We start from the raw sequence: 16,714 nt of genomic DNA on the forward strand, positions 1-16,714 counted from the left end.
TCTACAGATTCAGCTTGATCCCTGGTGGGTTCAGCTGCAATTGTATATGTGCGTAGCTGATATTTTTTTAATATATTTTTTGTAAATATTTTTTATATATTTTTTGTAAATATTTTTTATATATTTTTTAAATATTTTTTATATATATTTTGTAAATATTTTTTATATATTTTTTAAATATTTTTTATATATATTTTGTAAATATTTTTTATATATTTTTTAAATATTTTTTATATATATTTTAAAAAAATATTTTTATATATATTTTGTAAATATTTTTTATATATTTTTTATATATTTTTTAAAAATATTTTTTTAAAATATTTTTTATATATTTTTTAAAAATATTTTTTATATATATTTTGTAAATATTTTTTATTATATATTTTGTAAATATTTTTTATATATATTTTGTAAATATTTTTATATATATTTTGTAAATATTTTTTATATATATTTTGTAAATATTTTTTATATATATTTTGTAAATATTTTTTTATATATATTTTTAAAATATTTTTTTATATATTTTTTATAAATATTTTTTATATATATTTTTAAAATATTTTTTATATATATTTTTAAAATATTTTTTAAATATGGATATATGTCGCTCACTATCTAGGGGCATCCCATATGTGAAGGAAAATTATTCCCAATTAGCATTAAAAATATTAAAAAATGACAATTATATATATATATATATATATATTTTTTTTTTCTTTATCTATCTGACAGAAACTACTGAGAGGATCTGACTGAAATTTTGCATGGAGTTTTGTTATGATAATGTGCAATGAACTAAGTATTATAATATTAATGCACAGTGAGGATTAATCACTACAATACCACATTTACTCTAGAAGTTTGGCATAAAGCACTCATTCTAAGTCATAATTTTTGTCAGTGTTAAATATCCACTATTATATTAAAGTGTTAAATATCCACTATTATATTAAAGTGTTAAATATCCACTATTATATTAAAGTGTTAAATATCCACTATTATATTAAAGTGTTAAATATATATATTAAAGTCACTTTGCGTGTATGCGTTCCTTCCTCATAGGTTCTGAAATAGCTGAGCCTATCTTTTGCAGAAGTCACATAAAGCTAATTTATATGTTTGACAGTGTTCTTAGATAGGTTTTCTACAGAAATTTATCCGATAAGTATATAAAATTGAAAAAATCCGATCTTAAAAATAGTTTTCCTCTCTTATAGATAAAAAAAAAGAATTTTTACAGGGGAATATTTTACATTACACCGGCCAAGGGAGATAATAAAATTATTATAATCTGGATACATAGCACAGTGGTAGAGCATTTGACCACAGATCGAATGATTCCCTGTTAAATCCCGTGTGTGCTTCATAATGAGTTCAATTTATGATAAAAAAAAGTACCATTTAAAATCGCTGAAAATCATTTCTTTGTTTGCATATTTTAAAACTAAAAATTAATCAGAAGTGACTTTTCCAGGGCATTTATCTTCAAGCTCAAATATCAGCCGACGTGATTTTGTAAACAAACACAGACAGAATTTGATGAATGACATTATTGTTATTTTTATTTATTTATTTGCAATTTAGTCAACCGGGCAAATTATTTCTCCTCATAATATTCACCAGAGGATTGATCCTATAATAATACATAAGCAATGAGCATAAATTAAAATATCATATTTAAGCGTATTATACGATCTGGCAACCAAGTAGTATATATATATATATATATATATATATATATAGTTCATAAAATATCAGACAATTTATGTCTGCATATTTTTACTTTGATCTGTTCTAAACACTTTGTTAGATTTTCAGGAACTTTCAGCATAAAAAAAAAATGCTACCCATCAACAAAATTAACTTTAATACTATTGTAACCCCATGCGTGTCTCCCTCGTCAGATCGCCGGACTCCCAACGTCGTGTACCGTGGATTTTTCGTTCGACTGTTCTTATGACCGGATCGTCCTTTTCCCGTTGGCGACTGTCGATGAGAACATACGCGGTTCACAAAATAGAAATACGAACAAACAAAGGAAAAACACAAATGCCAATGTTCACATATAAATTGACTGTTGGACTTGTGTGTGTGTGTGTGAGTGTGTTGAACTTGTGTGTGTGTGTCTTCCCCCCGTTCTATCGATGTTACATTTGTCTATCTCTGTTTCACAATCAACTCCAAAATTGTCCACGTCTCTAGTTCACAGTCAACTCTATAACTGTTCAACTATCACTGTCCAACTTCCAACCGCTGTCTAGCGAATGTAGATCTCAACTGTCACTGTCCAATTTCCATCCGCTGCGATGGGCATACAACTGTTAACCGACTGTTCAACTTCCATCCGCTCTCGAGCGCATCTCGATCTCAACTGACTGTCCCCTCTACGTTGGTATCACTGGTCGCCCACCCCATCCTGGTTACCGGAAGCTGCCCTTCCCTGTTTTATCAGTGGGTTTCTATTGTTATGGTTGATTGTAGGATATTTCCTCTTTGTTTACTCTAAGCCATTTCCTATCCCTTTGTCTATTGTAGGATATTTCCGATTTCTTTGTCTACCCCCCCTCCCTCTAAGCACTTAGTGGCTCAAATCCACCCCAGGCCCACTTTATAATATCACACTATAATGCCTATAATCCTAATCACAATGTTCCTACCAGGAACTACTAATAAATAATGAATACATGTTCTTTATCCTATAACTGCCCCTGAAGATGGATCTAGATGAATCTAAAAGTATTAGGGCTCAAAACAAGTAGGCAGATAAATCAGCCAATTTCAACGAAAGTAGTCAACAATTTCACTCTCTAGCTATTAAATTCTCTCACTCCATTTACAGTACTGAGTTAGTTCCTTAATAATTATTTTTAAGCCACTGTTATTTAATTGGTTGGTTGTTTTGTTTTACGGCATATCAACCCTTTTCAGGTTATTTAATGCCGAATCTGGTGATTTTGAAGAACGATTTTTTAATATAGTATATTTATTTTTTAAGTCGTATTCTATTTAACCCATAGTTGGGACCCTAACAGGTGCTACCACTCCGGGTCAGAGTGGACCTGGGAGCAATGGCAATTAAAGGGTGGCTCCACACTCCCTAAGGCCTGCAAGCTGGGGCCCTCACCATCGGATATAGTTTAAGGTCATATCCAGGACCGTTGTGTAAGAGGGTTCTTTTTAAATTTTTTTACATAGGCCAACTTTTTTAAGATATAAGAGTATGGTGTGGGATTGTTTTTTTCAAATAACTTTTTAATATTGTTTTCTTTGTAGAATCGCTGTTTTACTGTTACAAAATCAGTACATTCAATTAATATGTGTTTGATTGTGAGTGGTGTTTGACAAGGTATACAGATTGGTTGGTTTTCTTTTTTTAGGAGATATGAGTGGGTTAAGTGGGTGTGGCCTATTTTTATTCTTGTTAGTTTAACTTCTTTTCTGTTTAATTTTGTGTTTTGTTCTTGGTTTTTGATTTTTGGCATGATTTTGTGAAGTTTATTGTTAGGGTATTCGTTCCAGTAAGTTTGCCATTTCTCTGTTGTGTGTGCGTTGATACGTCTTTTTAGATCTATGTATGGAATTTTGAAATTTGCATCGATTGGGAGGTTTAAGGCATTTTTTGCTGCTGAGTCTGCTAATTCATTACCTTTAATACCGGAATGGCTGGTTATCCAGCAGAAAATGATTTCTTTTTTACTGTTTAATTCCGTTAATTTTTGGAGTAGTTTTGCGATTAGGGAGTTGTCCATCTTTTTATTTTTAATAGTTTTTAGAGTAGATTGGGAGTCTGAAAGGATTATAAACTTGTTTTTTCTGTTATTGGAGACTAGTTTGAGAGCTAGGATTAGAGCATGTATTTCAGCACTGAAGATTGAGGTTTCTTTTGAGAGGTCTGATTGTTTTTTTGATTGATTTATTGAGTATTGCTGCACTGGCTGTTGTGTTGTTTTGTTTAGATCCATCTGTATAGATGTGTATGTGGTCTGGATACTTTTCTTTGATTTTATCGAGATCATCATGATAAGTTATTGGATAAGTATGTTTCTTTTCATGTCTACTTAAACTTAGGGGATACGATTTTCCAGGGAGGTGTTTTTGGTAAGACAGTTTTGTGAATTTTGGTTATGGGGAGATTTACTTCTTGAGAGATCGATTTTATCCTAAGTCCAAAGGTTTTGATCGCGTTTTCTTTTTGGTCGAAGAGGTGTTTGCAGTTTGGGTTTAAGGTGCTATTGTGTGCTGGGTTAGTGGGATTGGCTGTCAGTTTTGTGTAGTATTTTAGACCGAGGTTTTGGTTTCTGAGCATTGGAGGGGTTTCATGTGCTTCTGCATACAGGCTTTCTACAGGGGAGGTTGGAAATGCTCCTAGTGCTAGTCTTAGTCCTGAATGGCATATTGTGTTGAGGGTTTTTAGGTATGACTTTCTGGTGGATTGATATATGAAGCTACCATAATCTATTTTTGATCTGATTAATGCTCTATATAGTTTGAGTAGTGTGTTCTTGTCAGCTCCCCAATCTGTATGGGCAATGACTCGTAGGAGTTGTAATGCTTTATTACATTTGGTTTTGATATGATTGATGTCTGGAATGAAATTAAGTTTTTTGTCAAAAATGATTCCTAGTTTCTTGTGTTCGTTTACAAATGGAATTTTTTCACCTTCAATCTGTAAGGTTGGGTCAGGGTGGAGTTTGCGATGGTTACAGAAATGGATGCATTTTGTTTTAGTTTTGGAGAATTTGAAACCATTTTTAGTTGCCCGTTTATTAATTTTATTTATGTTGTGTTGTAATTTCCTTTCAATAGTATGAATGTATTTAGATCTGTAGCTGATTGAGCAATCATCTACATATAAAGAGCTATGTGTATCAGGAGAGAGTTCTTTTATAATGTCATTGATTTTAATGTTGAAGAGAGTTGTTGACAATATGCTGCCTTGGGGCACTCCTTGTTTTTGTGGGTCTAATAAAATCGAGTTTATGCGAACTTGGAAAGATCTGTCTGTTAAGAAGTTTTTTATAAATTCAGGTAGTCTACCTCTTAGTCCAATGTTGTGGAGATCTTTTATGATACCGTATTTCCAAGTAGTATCATACGCCTTCTCTAGGTCAAAAAATATGGTGGTTACATGTTGTTTCTTAATGAAAGCTTCCCTGATATATGTTTCTAGATTGATGATATGATCAATGCATCCATGATTTTTTTGGTAGCTACATTGATTTTTTGAAATGATATTGTTTGTTTCTAGGCACCACATTAAACGGAAGTTGATCATTCTTTCCATGGTTTTGCATAAGCAACTTGTTAGAGCAATAGGTTGGTAATTTTCTGGATTTGATGAATCTTTTCCCGGTTTTGCTATGGGAATTATTGTGGCTTGTTTCCATATTTTGGGGAATTCTTTCTTTATCCATATTTTGTTGAACATTTGCAGGAGAGTTTTAAGTGATTCGGGAGGTATATTTTTTAGGAAACTGTAGTGGATCTCATCCGGTCCCACGGCGGACTTGTGGGATTTTTCTATGGCATCTTTAAGCTCGTCTAGTGAGAAGGTCTCGTTGTAGGGTTCTTGGAATCGAAGTTTATTTTATATTTTTCCTGATTTTCCTTTAGTGTTTGAAATTGTTTTTTGTATTGTTTCGGTGATGAATTGTTAGCGAAAGTTTTGGCCAGTGTATCTATCTATCTATCTATCTTCTATATATCTATAAAAACAGAGATGTGTGTGCCACAGACGATTTCTGATTGGTTAATCCAATAATCACATCTCCTAAAAAACTATGGTTCGTAGGCTCTTACCTTTACCATAAAATATTATGGCTTGATTTATTGTCCATCTTGGAAGGGTTTAATTTTTTCCTAACTTGCGATTTACAAATTAAAAAAATACGAAACTGACAATCTAACAATCGAACCTCCGACATCACGGCCGCCATTATGAAACTAAACCAAAAAAAAAAAAAAAAAAAAACCGCCTTCACTCGTGGTCTTTACATTTCGGGTTTGGGTACTTGTGCAGTTTTCCATTGACATTAAAAAATGGAAATATTTAAAAAAATATATATATATTGTACGTACTCGTCATGGGATAAAGTTTTCCTACAGAAAAAATCACGTAATTTCATCAAGTAGTTATTTTTTTATAGCGAAAAAAGAAAAAAAATCAACGCTACAAGCGAGTCATTATTAATTAAACAGAAAGTTCAAGTAGGGGGATTTCCCCATTTTTTTTTTTATAGCGAGGCCAAATTTCGCGAATTTGGCCTTTTTTTAAAGCAGTTTGGCCTTCAAATTTCTGTTTGGCCTTTTTCTTCACCGATGAAATAAAAAAAGCAAATAAAAACAACGCAATAAAACTTTTAAAAATACGGCACACTTTTGTTGTTCTTGTTTGGTTTTTTTTTGGTAATTTTCCTTATTTTTTTATTTTTTCAAGATAATACTATTAAATGGACACTATTATGCCAAATTAGACCCCCCCCCCCCCCCCCGAAAAAAAAATGCACAAAAATTCGAGATTTAAGGTTTTGACGAGATAATTTAGCGAATTGTCCGGACTATTGCGAGAGAACCATCCATTAGTTTTTCCTGAAATTTTGCCACAAATTGTATTTCAATACATAGATGTGCATAGTAACAACATTTTTTAGCCGAAAATTTCCGTTGCGTCCCCAGATTTCATCGGTGAAGAAAAAGGCCAAACATAAATTTTGAAGGCCAAACTGCTTTAAAAAAAGGCCAAATTCGCGAAATTTGGCCTCGCTATCAAACGATTTGACCTTTGAGAACTCTACCAAACTCCTCCTACAATTTTGGGTCTAAACACGTGATATTTTAGATATAGATTCCTTGGACATGGATCTAACTTATTACCTTTACTTGATCCCTAAACAATAAATGTTAAGAAGTCATAATAGGGGTCAAAGTTTAAAAAATTGACCGTTTTTTTTTCTCAGCATTAACCTCAAAACACCTGGGCAACGCCGGGCACCGATTGCTAGTCAGCTATATCTTTGTTTTCAGTTATTTTGTCGTTTTTTAGCGAGGAGGTGATTGTTTAGGCTGGGGTTATCTTTCCCGGAGATTTTTCTAATCATTTTCCAGATAGTTTTAGGTTTGGTAGAAGTATTGATTTGATTGACGAATTGTTGCCAACAATTTTGTTTCGATTCCTTTATTGTTTTACGTGCTTTTGCTCGGAGTCGTTTATATTCTATGAGGTTACTGGTTATGGGTTGCTTTTTGAATTTCCTTAAAGCTGCTCTTCTTTTTCTTATGACTTTTTTGCATTCTTGGTTGAACCATGGTTTGTTCTTTTTATTTGGAGGGCAATTTTTGGGGATGCATTCTTTAGCTATTAGAATTAGAGTTCGGGAGAAGTCTTCCATTGATTGAACGTTTTGTTCTATTAATTGTTGCAAGCATAATTGTTTGAATTTTATCCAGTTTGCTTTGTTCGTATTCCATCTTGGTATGTTGTTTTGGATAGTACTATTGTAGTCTATTATGATGGGAAAATGATCGCTTCCACAGGGATCGTCATAAGTTTTCCATGTATAATCCAGAAAGCTTGATGGGTCACACATGGTTAGATCAATGGCACTGGTTGTACCATTTGTTGGATTTAAGTAGATGGGTTCTTTTTTGTTGAGAAGGCATATGTTGTTATTGTTTATAAATTGTTCGATTTTGTTTCCTTTGGAGTTATTTGTTTTGCATCCCCATAGTGTGCTATGGCTGTTGAAGTCTCCTAGAAGGATGAAAGGTGAGGGTAATTGTTTGATTAGGTTTTCCAATTCAGTATTATTTATTGGTTCAGTAGGAGGTAAGTATAGAGAACAGATTGTGAGAGTTTTTTGGAGTGTGACCTGGGCTGCAACTGCCTGAAGATTGGTTTGGACAGTAAGCTTGCTCTTTAGGATATCGTTTCTTACTAGAATTGATGTGCCTCCATTGGATCGTAAGCCTGTATTATGGATATAATGATACTGTTCGTAGTTTTTTGTTTTTAGGTGGTTGTTGACTGCTGGGTTGTGTAGTGAAATAAGTATAACGAGTTCGTTAAAATTAGGTTTAATGCCTCGGCAGTTCCATTGAATAATAGTTTGAGTTTTTTTTTATTGTGTTCTGCCATTTTATTTGTCTGGGGGTGTTTTGTCTTCTACCTCCATCTCCTCCAGTTGTTTATTTTTTGTCGGAGTTTGTATCTTTGGTGGAGTGTTTGGTTGGGTTTTTTCTTTTTTTTGTTTGGATCTGGACGTTGATCTGGATCTTGCTTGGATGTTGCTGTTTTGGGTTCTTGCTCATTTTTTTCCTCTTGATTACTTGTGTTTGGTTTCTTTTTTTTTTTCCAGGGTGTTTTCGGTTTCCATTTTTTCTAGAATTTGGAATCTATTTTAAGTGTCTACTGTTTGGTTTTCTTCTTTTCTAGTTCCTTTGCGGAGGGTAATAGGCGAATGTTCTTTTGATTTTGGGATGTTTTCAGTTTGTGTGGGTTTTTTGTTAGAGGATTGTGTTTGATTTTTGGGATCTGGTGGGATTTTACTCTCAACTGTTTGGTAGTTATTTCCAAGTACAGCTGGAGTTGACAGTAGTTGCCGTAAGGTGGCCCTCAATATCTCAACTAGTTCACGAAGTGATTTTATGAGGGTAGAGATTTCCTTTAGTTCAGTGTTTTCTATTGTTTTTAATTGATTTTTGGTTGCACCTGCATATGATCTAGTTGGTTCTGTTGTGGTGGCTGTGTCAATAATTTTCCTGGCTTCAGTAAAACTTATGTTTTTGGTATATTTGAGTTCATTTATTTTTTTTTCTTTGATCCAGTTTTGGCAGAGCAATGAGTATGCTGGATGGTTCTCTCCTATATATATATATATATATATATATATGTGCGTGCGAGATCGCGACAACTTCGACATATATATGTATATGTGCGTGCGAGATCGCGACAACTTCGACATATATATATATATATGTGCGTGCGAGATCGCGACAACTTCGACATATATATATATATATATATATATGTGCGTGCGAGATCGCGACAACTTCGACATATATATATATATATATGTGCGTGCGAGATCGCGACAACTTCGATATATATATATATGTGCGTGCGAGATCGCGACAACTTCGACATATATATATATATATATATATATATATGTGCGTGCGAGATCGCGACAACTTCGACATATATATATATATATATAGATATATATACATATGTGCGTGCGAGATCGCGACAACTTCGACATATATATATATATAGATATATATATATATATGTGCGTGCGAGATCGCGACAACTTCGACATATATATATATATATATATATATGTGCTTGCGAGATCGCGACAACTTAGTAGCTTGATAACTGTAGACTGTTCTCGTATCATGGTTGTTAAATAAGTTCCCGCCGTTCCACAAGAAAATATTGTTCTTAAACAGGTTTAGATATTTGGCAAAATGTTACATAGCATTAGAAAGCACGTATTCTCTTATACTAGATAAGCGTCATCTTTTTTTTTTTTTTTACTCATACAAATTTTCTCGTTTTTCAGAACCGTCAAAAGTGAAGTAGATAAAAACACATTTTCAACACCTTCTTTTCGCCTTTAATCGAGATTAAAAAGCGAGTGAAGTGACCAAGCATATTTGTGCCGTATATGGAGAAAACGTTATAGCTGAGTGTACTGGTCGAGCTCGGTTTATCAGATTCAAACAGCGTATTTATCCATCAATTATGCTCCTCGTTCCGAAAGACCAATCAAAATAGAGGAAGACCAAAATTAATGGCTCTCTTATTGTTTGTTTTTGTTACTTTTCATAAAATAATCAAAGTGTTGCATCTGTTCCAATATTATACTTAATTTTTTCTCTCCTTGCTCACAGAGTATTTATTACAAAACAAACAAAATAATCTTTTTTGTAAATTGAAAAACTCAGCGTTACTAAACATATGTACTAGGGTGGTTCCTTTTTTTTTTTTCAAATATTTAATATTTTATGCTTAATTTCATTAAATTTATTAATTATTCTTTCCTCTTAATTGAAAATCTGATAGCATTAAAAAAAAAAATAAACAAAAAACAAACAAGAAAACATTTACTTTTGTTAAAACCTTCCACATCTTTTACGACTGATCGCGAACGATTTGTGATCTATTTGAGTTACTCCATTTTGAAAGCCAATATTTATGAATCAGCATTGGTTCGTGTTATGCGGTACAAATCATCCCTACTTGAGTTCTAAGTGGAATCAACTAGTCCTATGAATAACACTGGTTTCAAAGACTAAATGGAGATAGTCATACCATGTTTAACCGCATGCTACGAACATGTTCCTCTCATACCACTTTATGGCTCCTGCATTCTTCATGATAAATACATATTATATTTTATACACTTTACACTACTTGTGGTTTCTTTCATTTGTGACCCCTAGCACGGGGCTACAACAATTTGACCCCCCCCCCCCAAAAAAAAGAAAAAAAAAAATTATTTAATAAAAATACTTTTAGAATTTCTTTCTCAACCATACCAAATTAGTATCTCAATTATTAAATCCTTTTTCTCCGATAGGCTTAGAAGAGTAGTCGTTGATGGGCACAAATCAAACTCATAGCATTAATGCTGGCATCCCTCAAGGCTTCATCCTGGATCCAACTCTCTTTCTGATCTTCGATGATTTCCCAAATCACATTCTTAAATCATTCGTAGACATTTATGCAAACGATACCACAATCTATGGCAACACTTCAAAGGCCAGCAATGACAAAGATCTTTCTGATTTTCTTTCTTCTGATCTTGAGAACATGATGCAATGGGGAAAAAGGTGACTGATTAATTTTAATGCATCGAAAATCCAGCTTTTCTTCTTTCATCATAATCGCTCTGACCCCCATCATGCCCCAACTGAAATGAATGGCTCTCGCCTACTGCTCCATGTTGATGCAATCCTATTTGTATAAGAGCCAGGTACGCCCTAAAACGGACTACTGTTGCTCTGTGTGCTCTATTCAGCCTCGATAGAGTTCAATCCCAGCTTCAAAACCTAGTAGGCGATGCCCTTTTTTCTTCCCTGCAACCTATTTCCCACAGAAGAGATATTACAATCATTATTTTCATGGCAAATGCTTGACTAAACTCCAATCTATGGTTCCTCCTTGTCAAACTTTCATAAAAAAAACACTTGACTAGCTACAACCACTATAACCAATTTCTCCCCCATTTTCTATCTGTGCTAAATATAAACGCAGATTCCATAAACAAAGTTTCTTTCCCAGAACTGGCTGCCTGTGGAACACTGTCCTGCTAGTCTCTTTCCCAGTTGAATACAACATGGTAGCCTTCAAATCCAATGTAAACAAGTTTTTGTTGAGCCCCCCCCCCCCATAAATAATCAAATTCTACCCAATTTACACCACTAACGATTACGACATACCACCCTCATCCTCGAGTGGCTTTTGGGCCTTGATAAGTGATGATTCCACAAAAAAAAAAAAAAATTTTCGAACCGATAATCAGTTTCGATTGCTTTGAGTAATCAAATATTAAAAAAATAAATAAAAATTGATTCAAGTTTCCACAATGTAAAAAATACATTTCATGAAAAAAGTAAAAAAAAATGATTAATTTTTTTGTTAAATTAATACAATATGTTATCAACAATAAAATTCGATTCAGTTCCTTCAAGAAAATATGTTTTCTTGCATGGATACAGCTGAGAAACAATAAAGTTTACCTGTTGTATTATCGTTCAATATAGCATCGGCATCGTCATTGGTAATTGTGTTTGTATCTGATTCAGCAGTAGAAATAGTAGATGCAGTGAAGGGGTTGGAAGATAGTGAGGAGTCAGCACCAGGGGTCAGGGTTGAAGAGGTCAGGTCAGCAGTGTCTGTATTAGCATCAAGGTCATCAATGGAGTCAGTGTTGGTCCCCACACTTTCATTTCTGCGAGGCGGTGGTTGTTCCTCCTCTTCTTCGGGCACGATGGCTCCTTCAATTCCAGCCAGCAACAATGGGGTATTCATCCAGCTGTTGAGGACGCTAGAGTTGTAGGGAAGCTCAAACTGAAAAGCCATCAGGCCTAAAAAAAAATTTTTTTAGATAAATAAAAAGATAAAATAAAAAAGTCACAAAAAAAAAAAAATTTTTTAGATAAATAAAAAGATAAAATAAAAAGTCGCAAAAAAAAAAAATTTTTTGAATAAATAAAAAGATAAAATAAAAAAGTCGCAAAAAAAAAAAAATTTTTTAAATAAATAAAAAGATAAAATAAAAAAGTCGCAAAAAAAAAAAAATTTTTTTAGATAAATAAAAAGATAAAATAAAAAAGTCGCAAAAAAAAAAAAAAAAAAATCATGAAATAAAGTCATGGAAAAAAAAAATTGTGAAAAAAAAAAAATCATAAAGAAAGTCATGAAATAAAAGTCATGAAAAAAAGAATTGTGAAATAAAAAAAAAATTCTTGTAGATCTAACTGGATTTCAATGGAAGGAATGTTTAAATAAATAAAAAGATAAAATAAAAAAGACGCAAAAAAAAAAAAAAAATTGTGAAATAAAAAAAAAAATCATAAAGAAAGTAGTGAAATAAAAGTCATGAAAAAAAAAAAAATTGTGAAATAAAAAAAAAAAATTGTGAAATAAAAAAAAAAAATTGTGAAATAAAAAAAAAAAATTGTGAAATAAAAAAAAAATCATAAAGAAAGTAGTGAAATAAAAGTCATGAAAAAAAAAAAAAATTGTGAAATAAAAAAAAAAATATGAAATAAAAAAAAAATCATAAAGAAAGTCATGAAATAAAAGTTATAGAAAAAAATTTCAATGGAAGGAATGTTAAGTGTTCCACTTAAAAAAGAAATTAAGACAGCATCTTACCTTGAACATAAGATTTGAAAATATCTGGTTGCTCAATATCACGGAGATATGCTAATTGGTAATAGAAGGACCTAAAACAGTAAATAAAAATCAATGAAAATTAATAAACAAAAAATTAAATATCATACCAAAAAAAATTATTTCTCCTTTCTTTTCCCCCCCCCCCCCAAGACAACAACCAACATATCTGACGATGGTTGAAAGCTACACAGACCGAAACATTACACAAATAACACTCAAGATGAGAACAATAGTTCGATTCAAACAATATAAACAATCAGCCGTCATCTAAAAAATTCAGAGCAGTACTAGATTGCTTCTATTTTGTTAGCATGTAAATGATAATAAAATGTTGAATAGCTTCACTTATGTCTGATCACTGAAGTTAAGCAACAGAGCCTGCTCAATATTTACATGGGTGACCACTTGGAAATACCAGGTGCTTTAAGTATCTGTCCTTGTTTTTTTCTAAACTGGCATTTCATTGCCCGAGTGTTTGGAGGTGTGTGTTGAGCAAAAAAAAAGTGGTAGTAGGAAGGCAGGCTCGAACCCGTACCGCGAAGGAGGAAAAGAACAGGAAAAAACATGACGTCTTTGCTGTTACGACCACTGTCAAACCAGAAGTGACGTAGGTTTAAGGTTAGACAATCAAAAAGAGGGGATGACTTTCGAAAATATTGGCATAAAAAGCAACCCCTCCCCCTGTTGAAAAGTGCCTAGTTGAGGGTGAAGAAATTAATGTTTTTAGCCAATTTTTTTATATTTGTCGTCTGAAGGGTCGAGCTTTAAAACGATACTGATCTTGTGAAAATTCGCCGCCTCTGTCGAAAGTTTTAGGCAGACATGCAAACATACATACATACATTTATATATTGGTAACTAAAAATTTTCGACCCAAACTATCTTTGAATACCCTTTATGTCAAATTTCAAATGTTTAGACCAAAAATTGTCTGAGTAATTTGGTATAGACTGCAGAGGTAAAATGTTTTTAAATTTTGACCCCTATTATAACCCCTTAACATTTGTTTTAGGCTCAAATCAAGTTATTAAGTTAGATCCATGTCCAAGGAACCTATATCTAAAATTTTAAGTGTTTATACCCAAAATTGGCGGAGGAGTTTGGTAGAGTTCTTGTTGAACTTTGACCCCTTAACAGCCAAATTTCTGGCCGAAAACGGATTACAAAGATTTTCCCAAATCTCAGTACCCTGTATATCAAATTTCGAGTCTGTAGACTGGAAATTGACAGAGTTATTGTGTAGGGAAATGTACACAGACACACACACACACACACAGACAGATACACAGGCATGTTCACTTTTATAGATATATAGATAGATAACCATAATATGACTATTCCTAAAACGTTTCTATTATATGGTTACCTGTCCTTTGACTATAAAATTTCCTGGATACACATATCCCGAACAAACCTACTTAGCAATAAGATCTCACTCCTTCACTGATGAAGTCCCTAAATGCCAGAAAACTTTCTATTCTAATAGTTTCTTCCCTTGAACAGCTAGACTTTGGAATTCCCTTCTTGATACCTGCTCCCCTGGCTGTACTGATATGCAGAAGTTTAAATATAACGTAAACCAACATCTTGTTAATCTTTCCTCGGCATGGTCTCAAATAGTAGTCCCTTACGTCAAAGTGGCGATATATTTTGTTAGGGGTAAACGCAAGTAAAAAAAAAAAATTATGAAGCTGAGTTATCGCCCTTAGTTTCTTCTTAAAATGGTCGATATTGTGAAGTTGCCAAAGTTTGAAAAGATTGTGTTTTAAAACTGATAAGATGTTGGGTACTTGTACAGTTTAATCAAGACATTAAAAAATGAAAATATTGAAAAAAAAAAAAAAAAAAAAAGGTTATATTGTATGTATCCGTTATGGAATGAAGTTCTCAGAAAAAAAAAAAATTCACTTAATTTCATCAAGCAGTTTTTTTTTTTTTACAGCGAAAAAAAAAAAACAATTTGTTATGATACCGAGCAAAAGGTTCAATTTTTAGGAAGAAAAGCTAGTAATAAAGATGGGGAGGGAGTGTCGGCGCTTTACAGGAGTTATCTCCCCGTGGCGTGTTAAAAATTTCCATAATGGCCGACTTCAACGTGCTCTCATAAAAACGTGTAAAAAACTATTCGATCAAATTAAATGAAATTTTTTTCGTAGATCTTCAGTCCAAAACGGATACGTACAATATAACCTTTTTTTCGATATTTTAATTTTTTTAATGTGTTGACTAAACTGTACAAGTACCAAATGTTGTCAAAGTTTGCTTACAGTCGTTCACATTGAAAACAACGGTTCTCGTCTGATCACCAAAGTTAAGCAACTTAGAGCCTGATCAGTACTTGATGGGTAACTGCTTGGGAACACCAGGTGCTGTATGTAAAACATTTGGGGTGATCTTGCAAACCAAGAACCAATAATTTCATTTTTTCAACTAAAACGTCATCACATTTCAAGACCAAAAATCATTTGAGGATAAGAGTTAATTGAATGCTAAATCCGACATTTTGTTTAAATAAATGAATCAGATGCGATACATACTCTAATGTTGAATGGTCAGCTGTCATAGCGTCAATATAACTGCACAATAATCCATCATTAAGAGCCATTCGAACCCAAACCTGAAAAAAAAAATAAATAAATAAAAATTAAATATAAAAAAAAAGATTGAAAAAGTCTCAATGGCTTTGGAAACTGATTTTTTTAATTAAAATTTGTCAACTGAAAAAATCATAGAAAAGTAAAATAAATAAACCGAGCACTCCCTTTTTATTGGCTACTACATTGATACATAAAGAAGAGTGCAACTCCTTTTTCTGGACTGCTCCACTTACTCTTGATCTTTATCTTATAATGTTGAGCATTCACCAAGGTATCAAATAATATTTGTTTTTGAGTCTTTGGTATAAGCCCTAATCTACCAACCGATTAGTGAACAGTCACTATTATGCCGAATGCTTAAGATATAATCAATCTAACCAATTAAACGCAGAGATATTTAGTTTATTAAAGAAAATGTCCAATAAACGATTAAATCCTAAAAAATAAATCAAAGTAAAAAGCTCAAAATAAACAAATTTTCAAGTTAAAAAAAAAAAAAAAAAAAAAAAAAAAAAAAAAAAATGATTAAACATAAGTAAAAAAAAGGAAAATAAAAACAAATATTAATAGGACATATAATAAACATAGAAAACATAAATAATAAAACCAATTTTAAGGAGACATAGTTTAAAACAGATATGTACATTTTTTTTTTTATTTCAGTATTAGTATTTTGATTAGATTAAGATTAGAAGCAAAATTAACAAAAACAAAAAAACATTATCAGAGAGAAACAATCGAACACACAGAGATATTTAGTTTATTAAAGAAAATGTCCAATAAACGATTAAATCCTAAAAAATAAATCAAAGTAAAAAGCTCAAAATAAAACAAATTTTCAAGTTAAAAAAAAAAAAAATGATTAAACATAAGTAAAAATCATGATCAGAGAGAAAAGCATGGTATATATACACAGCACTACGCACATTAATCGTTCTTATTTTTGTCAAGCTAAAGTTATTTTGTTCCGACTTACCCGGCAGTATCCAACATCTGTTTTGATTTGTTTCAGCTCGAGGATTTGAGAGATGACATTTTTATGAGTGAATTTGCAGACAAACTTCCAAAAGTTCTGAAAAAAATAAAATAAAAATTCACTTCAATAAACAAAAAGAAAAACTTTTTTATATTGTGCCTACGGAATGATGATTGTACCCTTCAAAAATTACAAACATTGATCAAGTATTATTTTTTTTTTTTT

General features: G+C 32.2%; 1 protein-coding gene across 2 annotated transcripts in view; it reads right to left on the reverse strand.

The window, feature by feature from the left end:
- Positions 1 to 16,714, reverse strand: part of LOC145297821 (uncharacterized) — a 139,710-nt gene that overhangs the window by 80,751 nt on the left and 42,245 nt on the right. For both annotated transcript variants that reach the window (XM_080144142.1, XM_080144143.1), the window contains exons 5-8: positions 16,490 to 16,585; positions 15,454 to 15,533; positions 12,896 to 12,966; positions 11,755 to 12,102 (exon numbers count right to left, since the gene is read on the reverse strand). In XM_080144142.1, the coding sequence (XP_080000268.1) occupies positions 11,755 to 12,102; positions 12,896 to 12,966; positions 15,454 to 15,533; positions 16,490 to 16,585 (595 nt within the window). The remainder of the gene's footprint in view (positions 1 to 11,754; positions 12,103 to 12,895; positions 12,967 to 15,453; positions 15,534 to 16,489; positions 16,586 to 16,714) is intronic.

The sequence above is a fragment of the Euprymna scolopes genome, chromosome 18, assembly GCF_053919585.1.
Source record: "Euprymna scolopes isolate OS-2025 chromosome 18, ASM5391958v1, whole genome shotgun sequence".
Classification (NCBI taxonomy): domain Eukaryota; kingdom Metazoa; phylum Mollusca; class Cephalopoda; order Sepiida; family Sepiolidae; genus Euprymna; species Euprymna scolopes.